The sequence below is a fragment of the Poecilia latipinna genome, unplaced genomic scaffold (assembly GCF_001443285.1).
Source record: "Poecilia latipinna isolate Pla-1442-1.1 unplaced genomic scaffold, P_latipinna-1.0 Scaffold136, whole genome shotgun sequence".
Classification (NCBI taxonomy): domain Eukaryota; kingdom Metazoa; phylum Chordata; class Actinopteri; order Cyprinodontiformes; family Poeciliidae; genus Poecilia; species Poecilia latipinna.
The window spans coordinates 298,967-324,932 of NW_015112752.1; the positions used below are offsets into that span (position 1 = coordinate 298,967).

The 25,966-nt window shown below is 37.2% G+C and overlaps 1 protein-coding gene across 2 annotated transcripts in view; it reads left to right on the forward strand.

Moving 5' to 3' along the window:
* Window positions 1–18,395, forward strand: part of nos1 (nitric oxide synthase 1 (neuronal)) — a 50,954-nt gene extending 32,559 nt beyond the window's left edge. The window contains exons 15-30 of one of the 2 annotated variants that reach the window (XM_015028817.1): window positions 19–123; window positions 198–256; window positions 336–452; window positions 1,218–1,271; window positions 3,702–3,876; window positions 4,233–4,371; window positions 7,377–7,455; window positions 7,615–7,808; window positions 10,058–10,227; window positions 11,468–11,678; window positions 12,094–12,181; window positions 12,710–12,831; window positions 13,046–13,194; window positions 13,453–13,647; window positions 13,910–14,028; window positions 15,267–18,395. In XM_015028817.1, coding sequence (XP_014884303.1) covers window positions 19–123; window positions 198–256; window positions 336–452; window positions 1,218–1,271; window positions 3,702–3,876; window positions 4,233–4,371; window positions 7,377–7,455; window positions 7,615–7,808; window positions 10,058–10,227; window positions 11,468–11,678; window positions 12,094–12,181; window positions 12,710–12,831; window positions 13,046–13,194; window positions 13,453–13,647; window positions 13,910–14,028; window positions 15,267–15,282 — 1,992 coding nt within the window. In that variant the 3' untranslated portion in view covers window positions 15,283–18,395. The remainder of the gene's footprint in view (window positions 1–18; window positions 124–197; window positions 257–335; window positions 453–1,217; window positions 1,272–3,701; window positions 3,877–4,232; window positions 4,372–7,376; window positions 7,456–7,614; window positions 7,809–10,057; window positions 10,228–11,467; window positions 11,679–12,093; window positions 12,182–12,709; window positions 12,832–13,045; window positions 13,195–13,452; window positions 13,648–13,909; window positions 14,029–15,266) is intronic. The other variant, XM_015028818.1, reaches the window with a different exon arrangement.
* The last annotated feature ends 7,571 nt before the right edge of the window (window positions 18,396–25,966 follow it).

Sequence of the window (25,966 nt, forward strand, 5' to 3'; positions counted from 1 at the left end):
GAGATCTTTCGCCTGCAGGTCATGTCCATGGATGAATACGATGTGGTGGACTTGGAGCATGAGACGCTGGTTTTAGCTGTAACCAGCACATTTGGCAATGGGGATCCACCTGAAAATGGAGAGGTAAATATAAAGTTCCTCAAAAAGCCTTTTTAAATGATCACAGCACAATAACAGTCTTTCACTTGTTGGTGCAGAAATTCGGAGCTGCCTTAATGGAAATGCGCCACCCAACTTCCAACACAGAGGACAGAAAGTGAGTACAGCTGTGCCCTCTTGACCCCCATTTTTTAAGTAAAATTCCTCCTCACGTCTCTGTCTTACCCTATCCACAGGAGCTACAAGGTTCGATTCAACAGCGTGTCTTCTTACTCAGACACTCGAAAGTCCTCCAGTGACGAACCAGAGGCCAGGATCAATTTTGAGAGCACAGGACCTCTTGCTAATGTCAGGTAAATTTATTAATAATTAATTTTGTCATTATAACTAAAAGCTTTATCAAAAAAATACCATGAAATTCACGAGAAAGTCACATGTGAATCACATGTACTGTAACGTACACAAACGTTCACATGTGAAACCCATGTACCGTAACGTTCACATGTGAATCACATGTACTGTAACGTACACAAACGTTCACATGTAAACATGTGATTTTGGAACATTTCATGGTGAAAAACCTGTGATTCACATAGAAACATGTATGTTGGATACACATATTTCCACATGTGTATTCCATATAAATTATGGGATCCACATGTGTACTGAACTTGTATAGCGCTCTACTCAAAGCACTTTACACTAGAATCACATTCACCCATTTGCACTGACAACCGCACACACATTTATACGCCGATACGTAGATCGGTAAGTTGGAATCGAACCAACAACCTTCTGATCCCAAGGCAACTTCTCTACACACAGAGCCACAGTCACTCTGACATGTTTTCACATGGTATACACATTTCACACATGCATCATGTGTGGAACACGTGAAATAGTTGAAAATATATACGTTTGTAAAGTAATGGGAACCACATTTCTTTTTACCATGAAAATGTCCAAATTCTTCATGTTATTCACTTTTTATAACATGGGATGAAGATGAGGTCACATGTCAATCTGGTATCAAATAAACTTAAATTTGACTATTTATTTCTGTTTGAAACTGTTGAGAACCAGAAACGACTTTTAACATCTGACATGACACCATGCAGATTTCCCCCAAATCAGGCCCAGACAACCAACAGAGGGGGGAAAAAGAAGTTCAGGTAAAACCTCAGCTACTGGTCCTTCACCTTGTTTCAGGAGCGACTACAGCATACGACTGTGAACCTTCTGAGTCTCCTTAATGTCTTCAAGGAGGCTTAGAACACACACACACACACATGTTGGCATTGGTATGGGGTCTTCTTAGACTTGGCAGTAACCACAGGTGAAGGCTCTGGTGGTGTGTTTTCCTTCTCCAGTGCTGAAGGTGGTGAGGTGTCTGGCTGTTCTGCTGTGTGTCCCATTCATTCCTCATCTGAGCTTTGCTGGATGACTGGCCTCAAACAAAATAGAAAAAATTAATAAAACAAAGCTCATATGATCTTGAATACATTTTATGTGTGCACACACACTACACTACTTACACTACTTTACATTGGTATGTAATTTATCAGAATGACATGGGGTGCTCTGATCTGGTAAATAAAGAAGCACAACATGATGGTGTTTGGTGACCATCCATCCATTGTCAGACTAAAGAAAACACCTATGTTGATAAAAACTATGATTCTCTTGGCTTTTAAAAGAAAAATCACGCAGTGTTAAAAACAATAACGGGTCAGTTTATGTTTTTGAGCTGGGAGAATAAAACGTTAATGATAAATTATGATGTCATCATAATAGCGAACTCACTCATCGGCCGCTGACGACTGCACACGATTGGGGCATGTGACGTTTTGTTGAGACATTTTAGCTTGACAGATAAACAGGATTCAGAACAGAAATCTGATTTCTAGTTCATTAACTTGAGTTTTTCCTTGTCTGAAGATGGAAATTACAAGTTTCCAGTTGAACTGAAAGGTAACATGATGCAACTTGGATGTTACATGTCACTGCTTTCATTCATTAATACTTTTCCACTCCACTGATGCCTGCCTGCAGGTTCATAAGTTTGCCAGCTGTGCGCCCTTTGTCATCAAGCTCACACTGTAGTCTGGAACTGAAATTGCCTCCACCTCTACACGTTTAATCTCAAACAATCCTTGCAGCATTGTCTTAAATCACGTATCCTTCTAATTTATGCTAAGAAGAATATACCTTGAAATGTTGCTCTTTAGTCACACTAACACGCTGCCTTTAGGTTCAGAGGCAAGACCAGCAATGTTTCTACATGCTATATGAGATCTGCTGTGGGTTTGTCACCATTAAGTGTCACATTACAAGAAAAACTTCTCAAAATTAAGATAATTGTTCAGTCATCTGTTCTAGACTGTGTTGCCTGATGTAAGGGTTTTAAGCATATTTTGCACCCTAGGACAAAGCATTATTTAATATAAAAACCTAATGACACCATAAAAACCCAAGCTATGGTAGATGAATATTCTGCAAAACTTGAGTGTCACTTTAAGGTCAGATGTATTTTGTTAATAGATTTTCTTGCTTTGACATAAGCATTAGAAGTTTAATGCTCATGTCATTATATTTTGAGGGAAGATTGTTGATCTCAGAACAAAGCTCACAGGTTGCAGAAAGAGTTTAACTACTGTATGTTGGTAAAAATCCCAGTGTTGCATAGCAAAAGTATACATTATAAGAAAGCGTTTGCCATCTTACAGTTAGTTTCAGATCATCAGACAAAATAATTTTTATAATTATCAAAGAGCAACCCAGATCTAAATAAATTGAAGAATGAGACATTGTTCTTGTTGGTACTCTTTTCTCTTGAAAGGCTCACATTGCCATTTCTGTGGTTTTTGTACTCCAGTGAACAAAAATGATTCACAAATCAAGAAAACATGGAACAATAGTGAAATAATACCAAAGTCATGCGAGTTAATAACTCACCTTGGAAGAGTTATTAACTCTTCCAAGGTGAGAAAGAGTTATTAACTCATTATTAACTCTGTGTTATTAACTCTGGAAGATTAAATCAACAAAGAAATGGGCTAACAATGGCATCCATGTGTGGCCTAAGCCCAAAGCTGATGCTGATCAGAAAGTTCACATAACCCTCAAACGAACTCATCTCAATGTTCCCAAAGACTTTTGGAAAATTATTTTCTAAACTGATGCGACAAAGTTGACCATACTAGGAGTATAAAACTAACACAGCAATTTAGTAAAGGAAAGTAGTATTGAAATGGTGGCGGTAATGTGAAAGTCTGTGGCTTTTTTTTACTATTTCAGGACCTGGACGACTTGCTGTAAGTGATGGAATCGTGAAAAAAAACAAAAAAAAAACTTTTGTTTTGTCTCAAGTTATATTTACAGTTGAACTCAACAGTGCATAATAGCGTATAAAATTGGTTTGATTGTTATTAAGATTTCTAAGAGTTACATGCCAACCTTGTAAGCTTAAACATGCTGGATCAGCATAATTACCAACAACACTAAAGGTTCTGTAGTGACAGTTGGCGGTCATCCATGTTTGTGTTTTGCTTTTAAGTTCTCTCTTTCTCTTTTGTATTTTTGATGCATTGGTTTTTGTATAGGTTCTCAGTGTTTGGCCTTGGCTCCCGGGCCTACCCACACTTCTGCGCCTTTGCCCACGCTGTGGACACGCTTTTTGAAGAGCTGGGGGGTGAGCGCATCCTACGCATGGGAGAAGGAGATGAGCTGTGTGGCCAGGAGGAATCATTCAGAACATGGGCCAAGAAAGTTTTTAAGGTTTGTTCCTTAGGTGAAGACCTCAAAGGGTTGTGTTGTGGTTGGATAAAGTGTGTCGTGACATGTTTTATTTTATTTTTTTTAAATGTTGGTCACCTTCCAAGGCAAATTTTAAAAGCCTGCAACCATTGAGCATCACAGACAACACCAAAAAGCCATCTAACGCTTTTAAACAACTTTAGCTCATAAAGTGGCACTTTTATGTTATTTGACAAAACCTTGAGACAGTAAAAGCAGTTATTGCTGTCTGATTTCTAAAGTGTTAAAGTAATTTTCAAGTAGTTTTTATTATGCAGTAGATTTGAAGAGTTGTCTTTTTTTTTCTAACAGCGACATTCTTTCCTGATGCTTTCCAGGCTGCCTGTGATGTGTTCTGTGTTGGTGATGATGTGAACATCGAGAAGGCTAATGACTCCTTGATCAGCAACGACCGTAGCTGGAAGAAGAGCAAGTTCCGCCTAACGTACACAGCTGAGGCCCCTGCGCTGACAGAAGGTAGTAATCGTGTGGGAGCGTAGCGATGAACTACTAAGGGGTGACTTGATTTTAAGCGGACAATAAGTGGTGATAAGTAGCTTTACACAAAATAACAGTGATTTATGAGTGACTCAGCTATTACATCACCTGGAGATGTGATCTGAGGCTTGACTGTGGAAAGAGATTTTAATGCAATTTCAAGCGATTTTACCTTTTTAAAGGCTTGAGTCAAAAATAACACATTTGGTCTGTAAATGTGAGAAGCTCAGCTTTATAAATGATGTTTTCATTACAGACGAGGGTGTAACTGGATTCTAATGTATCAGAAAGGCTGTTTATTTAAGTAAATGAATGTTTACCAGTGAATTAGTCCCCAAGCTGTAAAGGAAAAACAGTATGGATAACTGTAATTTAGAAGCTTATAACAGTTTTCTGTCAAGTTGCCACCCACACATATATTCCACTTGGACTAAGAGTGGTGAGGCTACAATCAGCTCTCATTCAGTTGTAGAGAAATATTGAACGGAGATGGACAAACAGAGGCATGTTTAATATCAAGTAAAAGGACCCAGAAAAGCAGCAAAGTTCTGATTGTTAAATCAGAGTGCGTTTACAGGTGCATCTAAATGGATTAATATATAATTGAAAGATTATTTCAGTAAATCAAATCAATAAAAGAAGCTCATAATAAATGAATTACAAACAAATATCTTATTCTTTTTAATAATAAAATATTTTCTTGTTTGTCAGCAAAGGGAAGCATAAAACATGCTAATGTTTTCTGGTTTATTACTGCCGATGTTCTTCAATATTGTCACTGTCCGAATAAATTTATTGTTTTTGCAGTTTTAAGCTATAGTTATCAATAGTATACCTAATATAATGTATCATTTTTCTTTAATTTCCTTTAATGACTTGAATTGAAAATGTCTTTGCTCTGAAAAGATGCAACAGTTCAGGATACTGCACTTATGTTGGCTTACATACGCCCCTGTGAGATTAAAACTGATGTACAATTTTCGTTTTTGTGTTTCTTATGGTAATTGTTTATCACAGGTAAACATTGATCTGTTACATTACCACATTTTGGTTAATAGTTGCCAAGCTATGAAAGCAATAACATAAATGTAATTTTAAAGTGCGAAACCACATTTTCTATCAACTAACCACCCACACAACTGTTTGTCTTGGAGTATTGGTGGGGAAACAACAAACGACTTTCCTGCTGTTGCGCAAAAATAATGGCAGAGAAATACAAAACCTGTGAGAATTGGGAAACAAAAAGATTGAAACTAGAAAATTACTACTAGCACAATTACAACAGAGGACAATTAAAGTCTGAAGAAATCTGAAGAACTGCTGCAAAATGACATTATTCTTACCAGTAAAAATAGCACGATTTAATGTTCTGATAGTCATGTTGTACTATTTACATATCTGTGTGGGGGGTAAAGCAAATGCCAAGAGGCACATCATACAATTTACATAGAAAATAAGAGGCATTAAATGTGATAGTTTGCTATGAGAAATAACCATGGATTAAAAAACATGGTGATTATTAGAAAATTGAATAAAATATATTTGTTTGTTATTGTTAATATTATCCTGTGAAAAGGTTACAATTAGTATAATGGTGTTTGCAATGCACCCACACACTAATTAGTTCTACTGCATTGTTCATCTGTGGGTAAGCTCATCCATCTAGAAGTTGTTTACAAATATATACAATAAACATAGTTAATAGCATATTTTAAAATCACTTCTCCTCTCTTTACTAGAGCTAATTGTTTTTATTTTTTTTTATTTCCACCAACTCAGATTGTCTCTTTCCTCCCCACCCTCAAAAAATATTTAATACTTAGAAAAGATGTGTTACCTTCCAGGAACTTAAACTGTAGTGGTCTGGCTGTGTTGGTTGTAAAAATAGTTGAAATATTGTGAATGAAATCTTACCTAATTTAAGAATGACAAATCAAGTAAAACAAAAAAAAAAGTCTTTCAGGAGTTAGGTTATTAAAGTAATGTGGGTATGTTAGTGGTGGACAGGAGTCAAATCCTTCTGGATTAAATTGGCATCTCTGTTTGATGCATTGACTCCCATCTCAGTACTCACCACTTTTCCATAAGTTTTGCTTCATTGTTCTAAGGTTCTATTAATCCATGTTATTTGTGAACCTTTTTCTACCACACTTTTTCCCCCCACTCAACTTCCCATGAATATGCTTTCATAGACTCTTAACTCTTTCGCATTAGTGGCTTACGCTCCTCTTGTGCTGGACTATATTATCAAGTAAGCCATAAAACATTTATATAATATGTCTTAAAACACTTTTTCTTAAGTGACCTTATGTAATATTTTTATTTTCTGAAAAATTTTATTTTGGATTTCCATGAGCTATAAGTCATAGTCGCTGAAAAAATAAAAATAAAACATTCAATATCTTTGTGTAAAGGTCAAAACTCCAGCAAACCCCGATGTCCTATGAAGCAGCTTTATGAGAAGACAGACAAGTTTCAGTCTGTGACTCTGATGAAAGCTGCTCTTTTAATAAAAGTGCTTCCTAGAACTTAAAGTGTCACTGGACTGGAGTTTCCTCCTTTATGGACCTCTTCCACACACCTTAGGAGTCGGTGAAAATGTGCCAGAAACAATTTAAATATCTGCCTAATACATGTATGAAATACCTTTCCAAATGATGATGTTCTAATTTATGGAGAGACCACTGTATATGATTCGAGTCAGTAACTCAAAACTAAGTGGATCAATCACATAAAGCTTAATCAAACAAAGATGGCGTGTTTGCAAAATATAAAAATCTTGTAAACTAAAGAAATTCTGGCATTGTCTTTAAGATAATTAACATATGAATAATTTTTAGAAACTTATCTCGTTTTCTGTTTTCATACTTTCCTGTTTATCCAGACACAAAGACTGAGGATACTCTCAAAGTGTATCAGCCCTCCACAGTAGAATCCAGAGTAGTTTGTAATACCTGTAATAACATGTCATTTCTACCTTATAGCATTATACAGTGTCCACAAGAAGAAAGTACATGGAGCAATGATGATTGAAGCTCAAAACCTACAAAGTTCAAAATCCAAGTAAGTTCTTGCTTTAGCTATAATATGAAATCCATTCAGTGTATTCTATGTGCACAACTTATTCATTCTGGAAAGTGAATGAAACAGATGGAAAAGGGTGCAATATTTTTTTCTTCCTTTCCTGTAAACCTCTAGTCTTTTTTTCTTTTTTCCTTTCAGTCGCTCAACCATATTAGTGAGGCTCGACACAAACAACCACGACAGCCTGCGCTACAAGCCTGGCGACCATCTGGGCATCTTCCCTGGCAACCACGAGGACCTGGTAACGGCACTCATAGATAAACTGGAGGATGCTCCGCCTGTCAATCAAATCGTCAAAGTGGAGTTCCTGGAGGAGAGGAACACGGCACTAGGTGGGTGATGATATTAACAACGTCACGCCACTGTGTGAATACAGGGGGCGTGTAATCAGTTCAAAATCTGGGAACGAGGTGAAAATGGAAATGTTAATAAGATACAGTTCTTCTTGCCTCAATAGACTTACACTTGCAGAAGGAATCTATACTCAGAAATCTTTCAGTTTTGGCACCTGTGGTAACACTGGGGTGATGCAACTAAGCGACAGATACACTGTGACTGTAAAGCAACATGATTTTTTTTTGTGGATGTGGGGGGGGAGGTTTAAGCGTGTGCGCTTGATTTAAAACACTGCCTGACAAATTAAGCCGTTTCTGAGGGTTTGGTATCCTCTCTGGTAAAATGATTTTTACCAGTGTGAAACTGCAACCATACGATCACAGAAAAAGGGATTTTGTTACTCATTTATTCCTACACAGCAGTTTACTATTTACAAACCAAGTAGTTTTATATATGTTTCAATGTTTACAGAATGAATATAAAATAAAAACTCATTCCATCACGACAGAAATTCCAGTTGACAGAAATGAGGAAATGCATACAAATATCTACCAACCTGTGTTACTCTTTGGATGTAGTTTATATTTATTTGAGCTTCTTTATTCACACTAAGTTTTGTTATCAAAAGTTTCCACTTTTTAGATACTATGGAGATTTATTAGACCTTCTAGCACTAAAAAATATGACTAAAAAATGCAGTTATTTATAAAAACTTTATAAACTTAAAACGGATTGTTCATTTTAAATTTTGTGCATTTGTGTCAACTGATTAGTTGCATAACTCAGTTAACTTTAAAATACAACACTGGCATGGCCTTCTAACCTCAACTACTCACTTTCTATCAACCAGCTGTGTGCATGGATTCAAACCATAAGCTGCAACTTTTAACTTCTTGCAGCCTGAGGGGCAATTTGAGCTGTGCAAATGTAGAGAAACATGACAGAATAATTGATTTTGAACATTGACTGGCTCAGCATGTGTAAATAAACTCGGCATATAAATATTTTCCACCATGATTCATTTTAATGGCCCATTTTATGAGAAGTAGTTATACAGCAGATTTCAAAAATAACATCAAGATATTATCTTATAGCAAGCTATAACCTGCTCCTTGATTAGAAAATAAAAACAATACCGTAATTTTGAAGCCTCGCTGACTTAATGCAACTGTTAACATTTGAGTTGTGTACATAGATTAAATTTGATCTTCCGTGGTGTTTGGTCTCATGTAATATAATGGCTGAAGTTTTAACACAATAATAGAATGCTACACAAACTTTTATGTTCCCTTTTGAATGCAGGGAATTAGATTGTTGTGGTGGTTTGGAGACTTGAAGACAGGACAGAGATAACTTCTAAAATGCAGTACTTTGTGAAAGTATTAAAACCCTTTGATGCTTTTACAAACTGCCTTGTTAAAACCAAAAATTTTTGCATTTTTTTTTTTTTTTTTTTTTTTTTTTATTGGATTCTTTGTGATCGACATAAAATAGCACACAGTTCTAAAATGGAAGGGAAATTATCCATGATCCTACATGAGTGTTGGTGTGGAGTGCTTTTGTATTCTGATACTAGTAACTATCAGAAGTCAATCATTTGGTAAAAATAATCCATCTTTTTATGTAATTTACTCACTTATTAGTAAAGCCATACTATAAAGGTTTCTTATTAGACTTGTTCTGTTGTTGTTACTTCACAAGGTTCCCTAAGAAAAAAAAAAGGTTAGGTAGAGCACTATAGGGACACGAAGAAAGTCACTGCAAAAAGAAGCCATTGAGTTTTGTTTCAGTCCCATTAGCAGTGGATGGGATGCAGAAAGAAGGGTGTTCTGGAACCATGAGGTCAAAAGTGAACATTTTGGCCGTAAATGCAAAACGTGGTAGAATTCATTTAATTTGATGCCACATAAAATCTATTTACATACATAAATATCTTGTCCAAAAAAAATTTAATTTAAAATACTTAACATCAATTCAAATCCTAGTTATACAAGACTGAAGTAAGGTTAATTACATTCTGGTGTGCCACATAAAATCCTAACAAAATGTACATTTTGTGGTTACAATGCCACAAAATGTGGAAAAGTGCAAAAATGCGAATACTTTTGCAAGTCGCTGTAGCTCAAAAACAAGCTAAAATAGCTCTTTTTTTTAGGAGAATAACTACAACCAATCTTTACATTCATGCATTGACATAACTAATCTGAATTGACCATCTTTTACAGTTTTTGTGTTTTATCCGCAGGTGTTATAAGTAATTGGACCAATGAGACCCGTATTCCTCCCTGTACCATCAACCAAGCTTTTCAGTACTTTCTGGACATCACCACTCCACCGACCCCTGTGCTGCTGCAGCAGTTTGCAGCTCTGGCAACCAACGACAAGCAGAAAAGGAAATTAGAAATCCTTAGTAAGGTACATTTACATGGCATTCTATTGTCTTTCCTCTTGCAATCGACAATTATTGAGATGTTACTTTAAGCATTTTCTCTGATTTGTGGCCACAAATGGTAAAGGGTTCATTTAAAACCTTTTTTTTTCTTTCTTTTTTTCAATTTTTTAGTTTAATACTTGCAAAAATGTGGCTTTGACATTTTCATTTAATGTGATCTTCCATTTGGCATGAGCCCCTCTCCCTCAACCCTGCGAGGGGTCGAGGGAATAGACAATGGATGAATGATCTTCAATTCTAACGCCTTTCATTCACCATGTGCCTAAGCTGCAACAGTAAAGATCCCCTTCATTATGTTTGCTAAAATATGGGAGATGGTTTTCAGTGTCTTAAAGGAGATTTGATGCACTTTGCACCATTGAAAATGGATGCAGTAGGAGTTAGCTGCAGCCAAATCAGAGCTGTTGATCGCTCTAACCCAGGAGTCCTCCCCCCATTGTGGTGCCTCCCACAAGTCGCCCTCCATTTTTGTTGATGTGTGAAAAAGGCTGGAGGAGGCCAAGAAGTGAGTCATGCGTAGAATCACTGTCACTAAAGTGAGAGGGAAAGATGGAGGGCTTCTAAATTTGTAAAATAAAGTGGTACAGTACAGTGAGCAGTGCAGATCATTTTTGATTTTTTAGTTTAGATCTCAAACCAGTCTTCGCCGTGTTGCCAAAGGTTACCTGCCTATCATGTCTTAGAATGTCAGAATAAGATGATAAACCTGTTCTCACAAGTGTGGCAGAAAGTTTGAAAGATTTTTGGTGCAAACTTCATCTGTTTTTAAGGTGAAAAAGCTCCACCCTCGAGGTTCTTTGCCAAATTCACTTGCTGTTCAAAAACTGGTTTGGACTCAGAATTGTGGATTCCACAGACATCTTAATGGACTGACGCTCATTAGTGGCTTGAAAACAAAGCAATGTTCAAATTATTGCTTTCTTAGCCTGGAGGCAATGCCCCAAATTCGTCACCACGAAAATTTCAGTAACACAAAACAGTTGAGTTCTGATTGGTGACGGGCTCTGCTTACTGCCGCTTCATGCTTCCGATGCAGAAATGTTTACGTGACTAAAAAGAGAAGAAATTCCTCCATTTTTTTTTCTCAGCCTTTCACTGCGAACGCATTACATTTATGCAAAAGACATCAAGATAAATAAAGATGTAAAAATTGTTATTTTGATGCAGTCTGTTTTTCATACCGTTACCTTCTGGAAAACCCAGGGTTTGCAGGAGTACGAGGAATGGAAGTGGTACAACAACCCTACACTAGTGGAGGTGCTGGACGAGTTCCCCTCCATCCAGATGCCGTCGACTCTGCTGCTCACTCAGCTTCCCCTGCTGCAACCTCGCTACTACTCCATCAGCTCCTCTCCTGATATGTATTCAGGAGAGATTCACCTCACAGTAGCTGTGGTCTCTTATCATACCAGAGGTGAGAATCCACCAGTACTTCAAAGTTGTGTGTCTGGTAAAAGCTTTTGCATAGTTTAGGATTTTTTTTATTTCCAAGTGGATCAGGGTCCCAGAATGCCAGCTGTATAATCTGACCTTGCACATCGTTCTCACAGACCTACACCTGTAATCTTAAACAGGTAATGAAGGAAATGGCTACAGATGAACCACTGTTTACTGGTATTTGCGCTATTTTAGCATATTACTATAATTGCATGACCACTTGCTGTATTACAGTGATTTTTTTTCCTTCTGTAAGAGAAAATAAGAGATGGCTTTAGCCTTGTAGGTGAGCTAGGGCCACTCTTCTCCTGTTAGTTTGTGCACTTCAAATGAGTGGGAGGCAGGTTGGAGAGAAAAAGGTAAAGTGATTACTTGGTAATCATCTGTTTCAGGTGGGCAAGGACCCATCCATCACGGAGTATGTTCATCGTGGCTCAACAGGATAGAGAAAGGAGAAATGGTACCGTGTTTTGTCCGAAGGTAATGACTAAAATGAAAAACATTCTTGTCAAAAACCTGGTGTAAAATTCATGCCACCTTTTTTCCTTCTGTAAATTAAAAAACACTCCCTACATCACCATTCTGGTGTAACTTCATCACTCCTGTACAAAATTCTTTCCCAGTCATTATAGTGTTTAATAATTTTAATAAATTGAAATTCCGCATGAAGATGTAATGTTTGTTCATTGTAATTTAAAATATTTTTTTTCTGACTAAATGAGGTTTGCAAGAATACCCAAAGCAAAGAAGTCCAATTGACAAGTGTTTAGAAAGCCAGCCTGTCTGGTGATTACACAGTCTGCTTACTTTTCAAAGTGTTTTTATTTGAGCAGACAGACACCAAGTAAGCGTATGTGGTTTTAGTGTGTGAGCAACACACAGCCTAACACTTCGGCCAAAGATATTACTTTTAACCTACATCACACTACAACTCCTCTGCTTTCTGTTACCACATGAACACGCTAAGATGACGTGATGAAACGTTTTTGATCCTTTGTGTCGTCGTAGTGCACCGTCGTTCCAACTTCCAAAAGACAACAAAGCACCGTGTATCCTCGTGGGTCCAGGAACGGGCATCGCCCCATTCAGAAGCTTCTGGCAACAAAGACTATATGACCTGGAGCAAAATGGTGGGCCATTCTCACCTGTTTGTTCAGCCAGTAACTGAGGAGGATCTTACCATAATGTCCTGTGAAAGACTTGTGAACGTGTCATTGTAAATGTATTCATTGGATTTTCAGATAATTGCTTTTCAGTGTTCTGTTTAAATCAAGTCATTCGCAATGACTCACTTTGCATTGATCCTATTGCAATTTCATTTTTCATGTTTTTGTCATCTCTAAGGGATTAAGTCTTGCCCCATGATCCTGGTGTTCGGTTGTCGACAGTCTGAGATGGATCACATCTACAAGGAGGAGACTCTGCAGGCCAAGAACAGAGAAGTGTTCAAAGAGCTCTACGCTGCGTACTCCAGAGAACCTGGCAAACCAAAGGTAAAACCACCAAACAGCAATAAGCATTTGAAAGTAACTTGAGAGGTTTAGTTCACTCTTACTTTGATTAATTGGATTGGCTAAACAATTCCAGATATTTATAAAGAATACAAATTAAATCTGCAGGTCATTTATTTTGATGTTCATTATATTTTTAGCATTTCAACATTTAGTTTATCTTTACCATATGTCGAAGTGCAATTAACGTTCACATCATCCCCCTTTTTGTTCTTTCACTTTGTCTCTTCACTTCTCCAGAAATATGTGCAAGATGTGCTGCGTGAGCATCTGTCTGAAACTGTGTACCAGTGCCTGAGGAAGGAAGGAGGGCACATCTACGTGTGTGGGGATGTAACAATGGCAGGAGATGTTCTGAAGACCGTGCAGCAAATCATCAAGCAGCAAGGTCACATGAGCATAGAGGACGCTGGATTCTACATCAGCAAGCTTAGGGTAAGAAGCTGCTTATTGTGATTGGAAATGTTGAATTGAACAGCTTTTGTTTTTAGTATTTCCTCAGTATGTATGTAACAAGAAGAGGAGCTTCTAAATGAAGGCCATTAGATTATTTCCCGTCAAAATGTAACAAATAAGTCAAAGTTCTGTAGATCCAGACTTTTTAATGAAGTCACTTGCTATCCACTGGGTATCATTTTTCACAATTTCTCACCATGTACATGTCACTGTCCTACCTTCACTACCTTGTTTTTGCCAGGATGAAAACCGATACCACGAGGACATCTTTGGGGTCACTCTGCGCACCTATGAGGTCACCAATCGACTTCGCTCAGAGTCCATTGCCTACATTGAAGAGAACAAAAAGGACTCGGATGAGTAAGTGCCTTGGAAGTTTTAGTTTTTCATCATTTTCAATTGTGAGAGTAAAAGACTGATTTTACCAGAAAAATATTGAAAGTGGTTATTCTAATAAATGACTAACTAAACTGGAGATTTATGGCTAAAGGCATGATGCCTCACTTACTATCTTGCAGATTTTCTGTTCCATCATTTCATAATTTAGTTCATTTCATTTAGTACTAAATATTTTAAGAATTATAATATATGTAATATTCACTGCAATTACTTTTGATATACAGAAATGAGAAAAAGAAATTACCTAGCAAGTCAGTAGTTGGGTGCTTAACAGATATGCTGCAACTGAAGGTTGGAGCTCCATTAGTTAATGCTTTTACAGTTAAGAAAATGGTAAATTGAGTTTATATAGCACTCTTTTGGTCATACTGACCACTTGAAGCACTTTACACCAGAGCTACATTCCCCAAGTCACTCTCAGTAACGCACACATTCAGACAACTCAAGGTTGCAACAGGTAGGGGAGAGATATTGTTGCATTACTACACAGTTCAAAGGACTTTGAACCATATGAACGATGGAAAACGTAAGCAAATTTTAAACTTAAAATTCTGGCATAGCTTCGTACCCGTAACTGGAACAGTCCTGTACACACATAATAAAAAACTAATAAATAAAAGACATAGATCACTTTTTTATTCCTTCTTTAAATAATATTTCCATTGTTGACATTCAGACGTCACAGCAGGTTTGTCTGGATTTCAGAAGATAAATCCACTGAGATGGATCTCAAACAATGAGATTAGCACTGCTTCTCTTATAAGTCAACTCTGATCTGCATCCTGGAGTTGTTTGGCAGCAGCGTGTTGTCACCCCGACATCGGATGAAAACAGAGCGGGTAACCATAGAAACGTGTGGAGAGAGGCCTTTAAACTAACAGGATTAAAGTGAAAGCGGATGGCCCTGTTCCATTTCTGTTTTTGTTTCCGACGTTGTTTTTGCATGTTCAAGATTATACACTTCATATACCCTTGCCATGAGAGCTAAACAAGGGCCCTACATAGCCACTACGCCTCATTAAGTACCAACATAATGCATCACAGACGATGGTTCCTGTGTGGATTGTCACTTGAATTTCACATTTGGCCATCAAAGCCCCCTGCTCGTTGGATGAGTAATGACTGTAACATCTTTGTTTCCATGTCTCTGTTTCTCTGTGTCCGTTTGTCTTTCTCCTTATTTTGCTTTCCTCTCTCAGGGTTTTCTGCTCATAGGTCGATGAATGGAGGGCTTGCTGAACACAACCAGTCTGAACGACACGGCAACACTGGTTAAAGAATACTGTGCCAACTTTTGTACTGTAAAGAAAAAAACAAAAAAGGGTTTTGTTTCTTTTTTTTTTATATACCACTTAAACAGTTCTGTTGGGCTCTGCAACTTTGTCTGTAGCAAGTTGGAAATGTTCTGTTCTGATATCGTTTTTGCTTGTTGATGATACTTCCAAAAATTTACAAATTGATCATTATGATTCATAATGTGTGCACTTAGTGTAATGAACTGCCTCATTGTGAATGCATGACAAAGAAATTAATATAATCAAGAAATATAATATACTCTGTGTTATTGTTGCAGTTAAAAGGCTTTTATTGAGGTTATATATTTGCAAGAAAATGTGCACCATTGATTAAAAAAAAAGTTCTGTATTAAATTTGTCGACTTTACATTTGGGAATGTGTAGGGACTGGTAAATCTGCTATATTTTGGGGGGTTTTATTATCAATAAAGGCTTAAGTAGACAAAGTTAAGACAGTGAAGCATGTACAGGCATGTTGACAGACAAAAAAGAAAAAGAAAAAGTTTGGTGTGTTGACAAATTTAAATTGTGATTTGGTCACAGCGTCGATGAACGCATCTATTAATGTGCCACTGGGAGTTCATCAAAAGGCATCAGCTTCAGGGCAAGTGCTCTTTAGTGGGATGTTCATCCTGTCATAACATTCATAACATTTTCATGTCTCAGCTGGTGCTCTCCAAACAATGAAATCCAAGAGCTGCTCAGTCTTAAATTCAAACAAAAATGTGTTTAAAATCTTAAGAGCCTTGAACAAATTTAAATGTTGTGTGAACTAGGGTACAATGTATCACGCTTATAATTACAGTAAAGGCAAATTGTTTCGTAAATTATTGAATTACAAATTAATAAATTAATGCAAAACATGTAGGATCATGACTTAAAAATGCTGGGATTTGTTGAAGGGTTTAATAAAATGATTTATGGATGTCACAAACAAGATTTTTTGTTTTATGATATTGATCCAAGTAATATTAAGATTAAGTGTATGTTGATTCGGTGTCTCGGATACTTTTTATACAGCACTGATTTGCACACTACAGACCACAATTACAATAAAGTTATCTCAGTCAATGCATGCAAATTGTAGGCACTTCAGCAGCTCTGGAAGTTTGTGGACGTGCTTGAAAACACCAACTATATTCCTCATGGTAGCCTCCTTTCCTGCATTGCTGGAATGTGTGTGTGTGTTAAACAGCCCACACATCCCCACACAACTTCTTACATAAATGTTTATATACTTGCATTGTTACATGTTCACATATTGTGGGCATGGTCTTTGGCAGTTTCCCATATATTTACATCTTCTTGATTCACAAAAATGCTGGGCATGCAAACATGGACTGTTCAGATCCGTTCAAAATTCATCCAGTGGGCTGTAAGGCTAAGCAGTGACTTCAGGCAAACCTCCAAAGTAGATCTATAATGTAAAGCAAGAAGCTGTAATATCAGATGGTATATCTTGTTTATGATGGATTATTAGTTCTTTCCAGGATAAACTGCATCCGAGATCAACATATCCACCCTAAAACTATTCTTTCCATCATTCAAATAGTTTGGTTCTGTTTTACTGCAGCCTCCTGGAAATGTACCCCTTTTAGTTTCCTTCATAGTGTTGCTTTAACTTACCTGCTTGCAAAATTAGCTGAAAGAAAGTTGTGAAGTGCGACAACAGCTGCAAATATTTGTAGAGAGGCAGAGGTATGGAGCATTTACCAATGTCAAAGCTTAAGCAGCTTAAAAAAAACACATAAGCTTTCAGGATGAGGGGTTAGTTTACTTTGCACAACTTTACTTTAATCAAGAGACAAGTTAGACAAGTTTGGCACACTTAATTTTGCAAGAATTGCTGTTCAGGTTTTGGCATTGCGATTTCCTGGTGAGTACAAAAGCAAGAAGGTTGAGTTTTGTAAAAGGTCATAGTTTAACTTTGATCATACTGCAACACAAGGCTAGAATATTTATGCAGAAATGATCATTTTGCACTTCACCACTATTCCAGTGATGAAATACAGATAAAAACATTTTGGTAATGGTGACTGAGATTGTTACTAAATAGAATACATAAAGAGGAATATAAGTTTAAGATTTTGGTTTTACTGTAGAATAGATACTCTAAGAAAATCTGTTCCCACATTACCAAACCTGAAAACTCGCCTCATGTGAACAGCTTTTTATTTTTTACACTTTAGCTTTTGTACAGAACAAAAACTCCAAATGTAACATAATGAGCTTTAAATGTGCTGTTGGGAAGAATTCACTACCTTTTTGAGAGTGCCAATTCATGTTTTTAAACTTTTTGCTTAGCTAATTGCATCCCAGCTGTAGCATTATATTTACTCAATTATCAGCAAGCTGGAGAGCGTTTTCCCTCGACGCTGTTTTCTCAAGAATTAGCTGCTTCATAGCTAAACATTAAGGAAAGCAAATGATGCTGCTCTGATCATATCCGACAGCTGTCGACTTGCACATTCATCACCAATGAAGCTTTTAAAGAAAAATGCAGAAAATGCATTTGCAGCATCTTTACTTGTCTGCCTCTTGCCTTACATTACCTCTTTGCCAACATTTGGTACATTCATTCATTCATTCACTTGGCTTTCTGCATGTTTTCCTGTGGCTTAAGTGAGACCCCCCCTCTCGCTGTAAAATAAACCCTGTCTGGTTGTCAGCATGTGTGTATTTGCCTGCCTACTTGTGCCCCAAAAATCATCTCCGGTGCACATATTTGAGTGGATGTAATCGAGCTTGATCTCAGGTATGTTTGTTCATTCCTCCTGTTGTTTCTTTCATTGTTCGTTTAAAAGCAAGACAAAAAGAAAAACAAATCTCAAACATGGACTTGACATTAGCACGAGCCTGCAAATTTGAGGTTGCAGATGGTGTTTTGGTAGCAGGAAGCTGCCCACGTGGATTTTAGCGACGATCTCAGCAGGACAGTCCAATTGTTTTAAGTTCTAATTAAGGCTTCTGGTCGGAGAAAAGAGATCATCCCACACTGGCTTTGGTCATTTGCTGCTTTAGTCAGATTTGAATAAAAATATATATATATATATATATTGTGCAAGCACCAATTTTTTTTATTTATCTTCTTTTATGACTCACTTTGTATTAACATGCTTTTCCTTTATCTTCTGAGTCCTGTGTATTAATTTCTGTATCTTCTATTCAAATTAAAGATGGCATGATTAAAGGATTTAAACTGATGTCTCCATTTGCCCAGATTATTTCTGCGTTCTGAGTCAGCTCTTTTGTTTGCTGGGCGTTTCCCATTTCTCCAGTTGTTGCTCATTTTAGATGAATATCTCCTCCCATTCCAGATAAATAATTTGCTTGATCTCATTTAGTTGGAACGAGAGTCATCTGTGACGTAACTCTTGCCACCAGAAAAGTAATGCAAAGTATGATATAGAGCACCACATCAATATTTTATAAGAATGTGTTTTGTTTTGGAAATTATGAAAATTGGCTTGATTTTAAAAAAGGTTTAAGAGGAAATTTTAATTTTTTCTCAGATTCTTTAGGTGTGAGGGTAAAGGAGCAGTATTGACGAAAGAAATGCGTGTTGTGGTCTTTTCTCTCTGCTGCTTGTATAAAACAAAATATTTCCCAGTGCTGTCATTCAGTGAGGCAGTACAGAGGAAGCCCAGGGGGATGGAGGTGAGTTTCTTTCTGTGTTTTTTTGCACATCTCTGCTGCTATGAACAACTCTGATCCAATCAGCCTGCGCTGCAAGGACCTTTTTGTTGTTCACTTGATTGAAGAAGTTCTATTTTGTTGCATCGACTGCAAGGTCTTTGCATTTACTTCTAAATAAAGAGAAACATTTACAGAATATGTCAACACATTTGCTTGGCTTGTTTATCCAGGTAAATGATGCTGTTTAAGCTTCATGCATTTGAGCGTAAAGGTCAGTTTTAGGGCTTTAAAATATTTTCTTTAGCCATTTCCTGCTCTGCTTCTCTTCTGGCCTCCACAAGTGGTGGTTGCCATGGCACAGAGGGCTGATGATCAAAGTAGCAACAGCAACAAAACAAGAGTACTTGGAGTAACTTGTGCTAACCCTGAAGAACTATGCTTTTGAATCCAACATCAGTAACTAAAACGATTTGGGGAACATTTATGCTTTCATACTTAAAGAATGCATGATTTGTAGTCATTTCAATATATCAAACACACTGTGTAAAAATCATGATTAATGGGAAGAAGTCGTTGAAGACTGCCCTCTGTTCTGGATGATGAAGCAGAAATAGAGGAAAAATCACAACATGAGGAGGTAAGCAGCTAAACCTTTAATAAAGGAAATGTATCTTGAAATGTAAATGTAAGCAGAGTGAGACTCGAGGAATTTCAGTGTTGGAGTTTTTCAAAGCCTTAACTAAGACGTCCCAGAGAGACTTTGAGGATTCAAAGCATGTTACAGACCTGCTAAAGCATAATAGGCTTTGGGAATGGAGGTCATACCAACCATCTCTAGGCACATCTGAGCACTTTCTTTGCCTGAGGCGAGGAAATAAAAGCAGAAAAACAACCATTTCTTTTTAGATAAATTGCTCTTTTGACCTGTGCACTCATGAATTTATTCAACAGGGGGAACTGTGTCTCACTTCTGAAATCTCTTAATTACCCTTTTATGTAGTCCAGTCACAGGGCAGCATATGATTAAAATGGAAAATACATTATAAAAGCAATACTCTTAAATAACACCAAAGTTGTGCCCACAACTTCCATAAACAAGCACTTAACAGGTTGAAACATGCCTATTAAAGCATGCTGACTCAAAGGACAGGTCAGGATTACTGAAATGAGGTCATGTGAAAAGGTCACAAGTGTGGCGCCTGCTAATAATAGTAAGGGACACAAATGCCACTAAAACCTTTTACAAAAAGCTTTAAGCAGTTTTATGTCTTCAATAGAAAACATGTCTTCAATAGGCAGCAGTGAAATAACAGAGTTTTGCTCACGTGTGTCTATTTAAATATATTGTAAGGTTAAGATTATTTATCACCAAAATTCGTCGTGGTTTTCCTACTTTAGATTCCATGAACCATGTGTAGTTCACACTCCACCCAATGGATGGACATAACACATCTAAAATAATCAGTTTTCAGTTCTATGCTATTAAACTGAGATTCATATTAACTGCTTCTTCCACTGTTTGTTAAAACACAAAACTTAAATTTAAAAGAGAGCCATAAATTGCAGTCCTAAATATTCATCCTACAATATACGCACAGCCATATGAATAACATAACATGGTTACACAATTACATAAATCTCTGATAATTATTGAGTCGGTAAGTAATATATTTCATTAAATAGAGATAAGCGGTAGGATTGAAAAGTGTTCCTACTCCTTTTCAGACAGAATGTCAATGTCAAATTAATTTATGTAGCACATTAAAAACAGGTTTAAAACTGCACCAAAGTGCTGTACAAAAAAATAAGTTGATGGAAAAGGAAAAAAATCTATAAATATTGTTAAATATAAGTGATAAGAGTAATAAAAAGGAGTGGTATATGATTGCACATGTTTTCTCTTGTCCTAGTAATTCTTTGTGTTCTGGTTTTTAAAACTTGAAATGAAATGAGACACATCTTATAACACACAGAGTGCATTCTTTACGAAGGCAGTTCAGCAGCTGGGTCATCGTTTTTATCTGCAACTTATATATTCATGGATGCACCTTCTCTTGTGTCCAAACAAGTGTGTTAAGATTTTCCCCAAAAACGGGGATTTTTTTTTTTTTTTTTTTTTTTTTTTTTTTTTAGGGATGGTATTGGTTGGTTGTCTTTGTCTCTAGATTTTACAGTCTTTCATTCATTTCATTGTTGTGTTTTACCAAAACCAGGGCACTATTTAACAAGTTTCAGAATCACATTCTACAGTAAAAAAAAAACTATGCTATATCTTGTACAGGGTTGCATAATGTCGCAATAAAACAATGCACACTTATCGATTGACTCGGTTGTCCAGAATTAAGTTACCAGTTTCATTCTGCTGGCGGCAAATTTATCATATTTCCTCACTTAGGCTGCCAGCAAAGCAGGGTTTAACGAGTCACGATGTGCTGCTTTCTCATTCTCCATCCAGCAAATATCGAGCCAGACAGAGGTTGATGTGCGTGGGCCAAAAGACCAACGCTCAAGCCCTGACGAAAGCAGTCGAGACGGAGGCGAAAAAGAAAGTGGAGAGACGGAGGAAGGAGGGGAACTTCCAGGAGAGGAGACTGGCATCTGATGAGGACTTTGAAGCAGGCCTGGACCTTAGTGGGAAAACTGAATATGGCTTAAAATAAGATAAATAGAGTGAGACACCTATCAGATTTCACAGTCGGAGGTGTGATGTTCATTATTAGAAAACACTTGTTTTGTGGCTTGTTTAATTCAACTGCTTCGCCCTGGTTTTACATCTTTTGATAGTGCCTTGTTTTGATCATGATCATAACAGGCATTGATAAGGAAAAGCCCTCCTGTCTTCCCATCTGTTCCATCTTTTCTCACAGAAACCCCTCCATGTGCCCACCCACGCGTGCAGAATCCTTTTCTGCATAATGACTTCATCTCAGTCTTTGTGTCAGATTCTCTTTTCACCACAAGCAAAACCTGTCTGGTATGAATGAAATGAATGTGTTCTCTTGTCAGGGTAAAATCAACCACATGGGTTTTTGATTTTGAAATCAGAACCAAAAGGTTCTTCGCCGCTGCTCAACTTTTAAATTCAGAAACCCATGTTTTTTATTCATGCTGCAGGTAAGGAGGAGACAAGTGATTCGGCAGGGAAGACGTGCTACATGAAGGCTTACAAGACTTTAAAAATGGTGCCTGTCATTCCTTTCCTGGAAGGCATAGAAAATAGTGAGATGTCTTTGATGCATTGGGGTTGGAGCCTCTGGCACTGGAATCAAGCTGAAAATTATTTGACAGAAAGGTAGGCAAAACTTAGTAGCAGTTTATAACATGTGTTTTCAGTTAATTGAAGGCAAGCAGACTTATGAGAAGGAGAAAGGAGTAGGATCGATTAACCATAAAATGGTTAACAACACCAGAACACATTCTCTGCTTAGATCCCATAAACCATCCAAAGACAATAACATGTTTTGGTTGAATCCTTAAGTATTAGATTTGAGTCAATGTGAGCCAAAAGGTAAAGCAAAATTATTTACAGTGCATCATGTGCCATCCCAGAATCCACGCCTTTTTTTGTTGAATTTATTTATAAGAGTATTCTCCAGTAGGGTGGCAGTTCTGTTCATAAGAAAAGTCCAGCAATTCTGAATTATGAACAACACAACAGAGCTTTTAAAAGTATGTATCAAAGCAGAATAAAAATAGTTCAGATTAAAATTTTAAATAAACCAGACTCTGCAAGTCCCAGTATGTCAAACTGGTTAACTTTACCTTCTTCCTTTATTTATTTCTAAGAGAAAAAAGCAGGAACTATTTTATGTGTCTTTTCGCATTTAATTTCGTCTTCAGGTAGAAATAAGCAGCGGGGTTCTCTTGAGATTCCCCCGCTACTGTCTAGTGAATATTGACATCCTTTTTAGATCCAGAAACTCCCATAATGCTTTTGATTTTTGTCTGTTTGTACTCTACCCAACCTGCTTTGCTGAATTTGGTTGAATGTGAGCAGACAGTTTATCCCTGTACGCTTCAGAAATCATCCAGCTGCCGCTTTCTTCTCTCAGATCAAAAATAAACACCAAATGCTTTTGAAAATTGTGACTCCCAATTCCATTCAACTCCTTCCCCATCACTTCTATTTTATGTTGATCTCAAATTCTCTTATCTGAAGAATGCTGTTACTGATACGAGGTAATTATTGGCAATTTTCAGTCAAGTTCAACCTGCCTTTTTGCTTCTCATTACCATGTTTTGATTAATGCTGTAAATGTTCTTCCCAAATCCTCAGAGTATTTTGGATGCCAATCTTCTAGATCAGTGGTTCCCAAACTTTTTTCTTCTGCCCCCCCTGCAATGACACGGCGCCCCCCCCTAGGGGGCGCGCCCCACAGTTTGGGAACCTCTGTTCTGGATTAGTCTTTGCTCAGCTTCAAGTTGCTTTACCATGAATCTATTCATTGACCAACGTTGTCCTTCTTTTGTCCAGGTTAATTTATCACTGAGCTGGCTTCTTCTGAGTTACAATAACACGTTTAGTTAATTCAACAGTTAGAAGTAGAGCTGCAACACTTCAGTTCAGTTCCAGACCTTTTACCGTAAGAGCAAGCATTATTCAGTGAATGTAAAATATATACCTTGCATTAAGTAAGACAACAGTTAGAAAGCAAAGAGCGAGGATAAAATGTACTGATGAATCATTATCAACCATAAAAGGACAGAACCGTGTTACTCATTATTTCTAAAAGCTAAAATCATACCTTATCTTCTCTCAGCAGGACTGCTAACCCTCTTCAGAAGTCTGCATTTCTTCTTTGGTGGTTGGTTGTAGCCCAAGCTGTGGGTTTTAATTTACAAGTAAAATGAGAGGGCTAGCAAGGCTTTCTGTTCTTGCTTTATATTTAGATTCTTCATTTATATTCGTCTTGATTCCTCGCCGGTTGGTAACTGATGGAAAATGATCCATTGATTTCAGGAATATTGAGTCCTTAACACGCATCAGCAGAAGCCACATGTAAAAGCTATATGTCTGTTTGAAGCTGCAGCCTCAAACAGTGCAGCAAGAGGAAATGATTGGATAAATTTGAGCTTTAAAAGGACTGTTCATAAGTGATTATCACAACAAATAAAATAGTAGGAATTTAGCTGGAAAGCTGACCAGTTTTATTAAAAAAAAATACAGCCACAACCAGCAAACTGTTTTCTTATAGCTGTTATTCTGGAAGATCCTTTCTGTTTCCTCCAGCAGCTCTGCCAGGAATACCTGGATATGGAGCTTTTTTAGTCAGCCTGTCCAGTCAGTGTTTATTAGTTTTTTTCACTAGAATCCTCTTCACGCAGCGGCTCTTACCAATCCCCAGTCTGTAAGGGAAGCTGGGATTAAAACGCTCCCCAAAGGAGGTAACAACACGGCTGTCCAGGAAGAAGCAGTCAAACAATTTTCTAAATGCAAGATGTCTACTCATCTAGACACCCTGAGGAACTGTAATAACTAAAACCTACATTTAAAAAATGTTTGTTTTCAATAAACTGCTGCGGTGTAAACAGAATTTTACACCCTAGGTAAATATTTATTTCTCACAATGTGGACATTTCTCCCACTAAATAAATGTTACCAAATTAAAGTTGTATTTTTCGAAATTGTTCAGTTACACACTATAAGATTAAAATGTGTTTATTTTAATGCTTTCTTGAACATCATTGCCATGATTCCCAAGAAATACAGAGAGCATTGTAATGAAAACTGCAGAAAAGTTGCAATAAAAAAATGCTAAAAATATTTAACTTTTCTAAAACTAAATACTTTTTTTTCCTTTCACCCAGGAACCCAGTTGACGCCAATCTAAAACTCTGAAATGACAGATTTTGATTTTTTGAGCGCTTATGCACTCGACTTTCGAGTTAAATTTGCTAGGAACTATAATTTCCATGTACTGTGAGCTTCATTTCTGACCCCCTGCCTCCACACAGCTCCCTTCTGCTTAATTTGTCCCACACAGGTGATAATAATCCTCTGTGCCTGTCTGCCCACCTGCTTCTACTCTTTTAACAGGAATCCAGATAAGAAAACATATTTCCATGAACAAACAGAAAAGATTTCACTTTGAGCGGGGAGTGGCGGGGTTGGGTGGTGTGTTCGCAGGGCACCAAAGCTCTGACGGTTCCCTTGGCAACCAAGCACTTCATTACTGCCTGAACCTGCGAGATAATTGGATGGAAGGAATGGGCGGAGCTGCTGTAGTCAAGATGTTAAAGAAGAAATGTTGCTTTGCAGGTGGTTGTACTGAGAACACAAGCAGGCACACTTGGTCTCATCCATGATGGCACTTTTTAATGAAAATAAAATAATTTAATTTCAGTTCAGTTATTCCTTCTGGTGTGATATTTCTAATTCATTAACTACCCACATATTTTAATGTGAGGACCTTTCTTTCACATTTTGCAAAATAATTAAACAATTTGATCCCTGAAGTCCAATTTCAAAACATGCAATGTACCAGTTTTAACTCTTAGTGGTGACTGGCATCCTTATGCTGAAACGCATTAGCGGAAAATGATGAAACTAAATGTTCTAGTATACAAAAACACACATTTCATCAAAATGTATCAAGAATTAATTTGGTCAAGTAGTAACTCAAAAATACAGTGTGTGTACGGCAACAGTGAAGGCAATGGCATAGTTAAAGCCAAAAAAAGGCATTAAAGTTTGAGGCTAATGATAGTAATCCACTGTACTCAGGCTGGCCGTGCTTAGATGCTGATGCAAGTGATAATTAAGTCTTATAGCTAATGTCTCTTAATTAGCAATAAACTGCCACAAAATGTCCCTAGTTAAGAAGTTCAAATGACCAGAACTAAAGAAATTACATTTTACATTCTTTCCAACCTCAGATAGTTTGCAAGTCATCAGCACTTCTGAACTAAAGGGTCCATTTAATCCTCAGATAAACACATACAGTAAAAGGGTTTTTAATGGAAGCGTC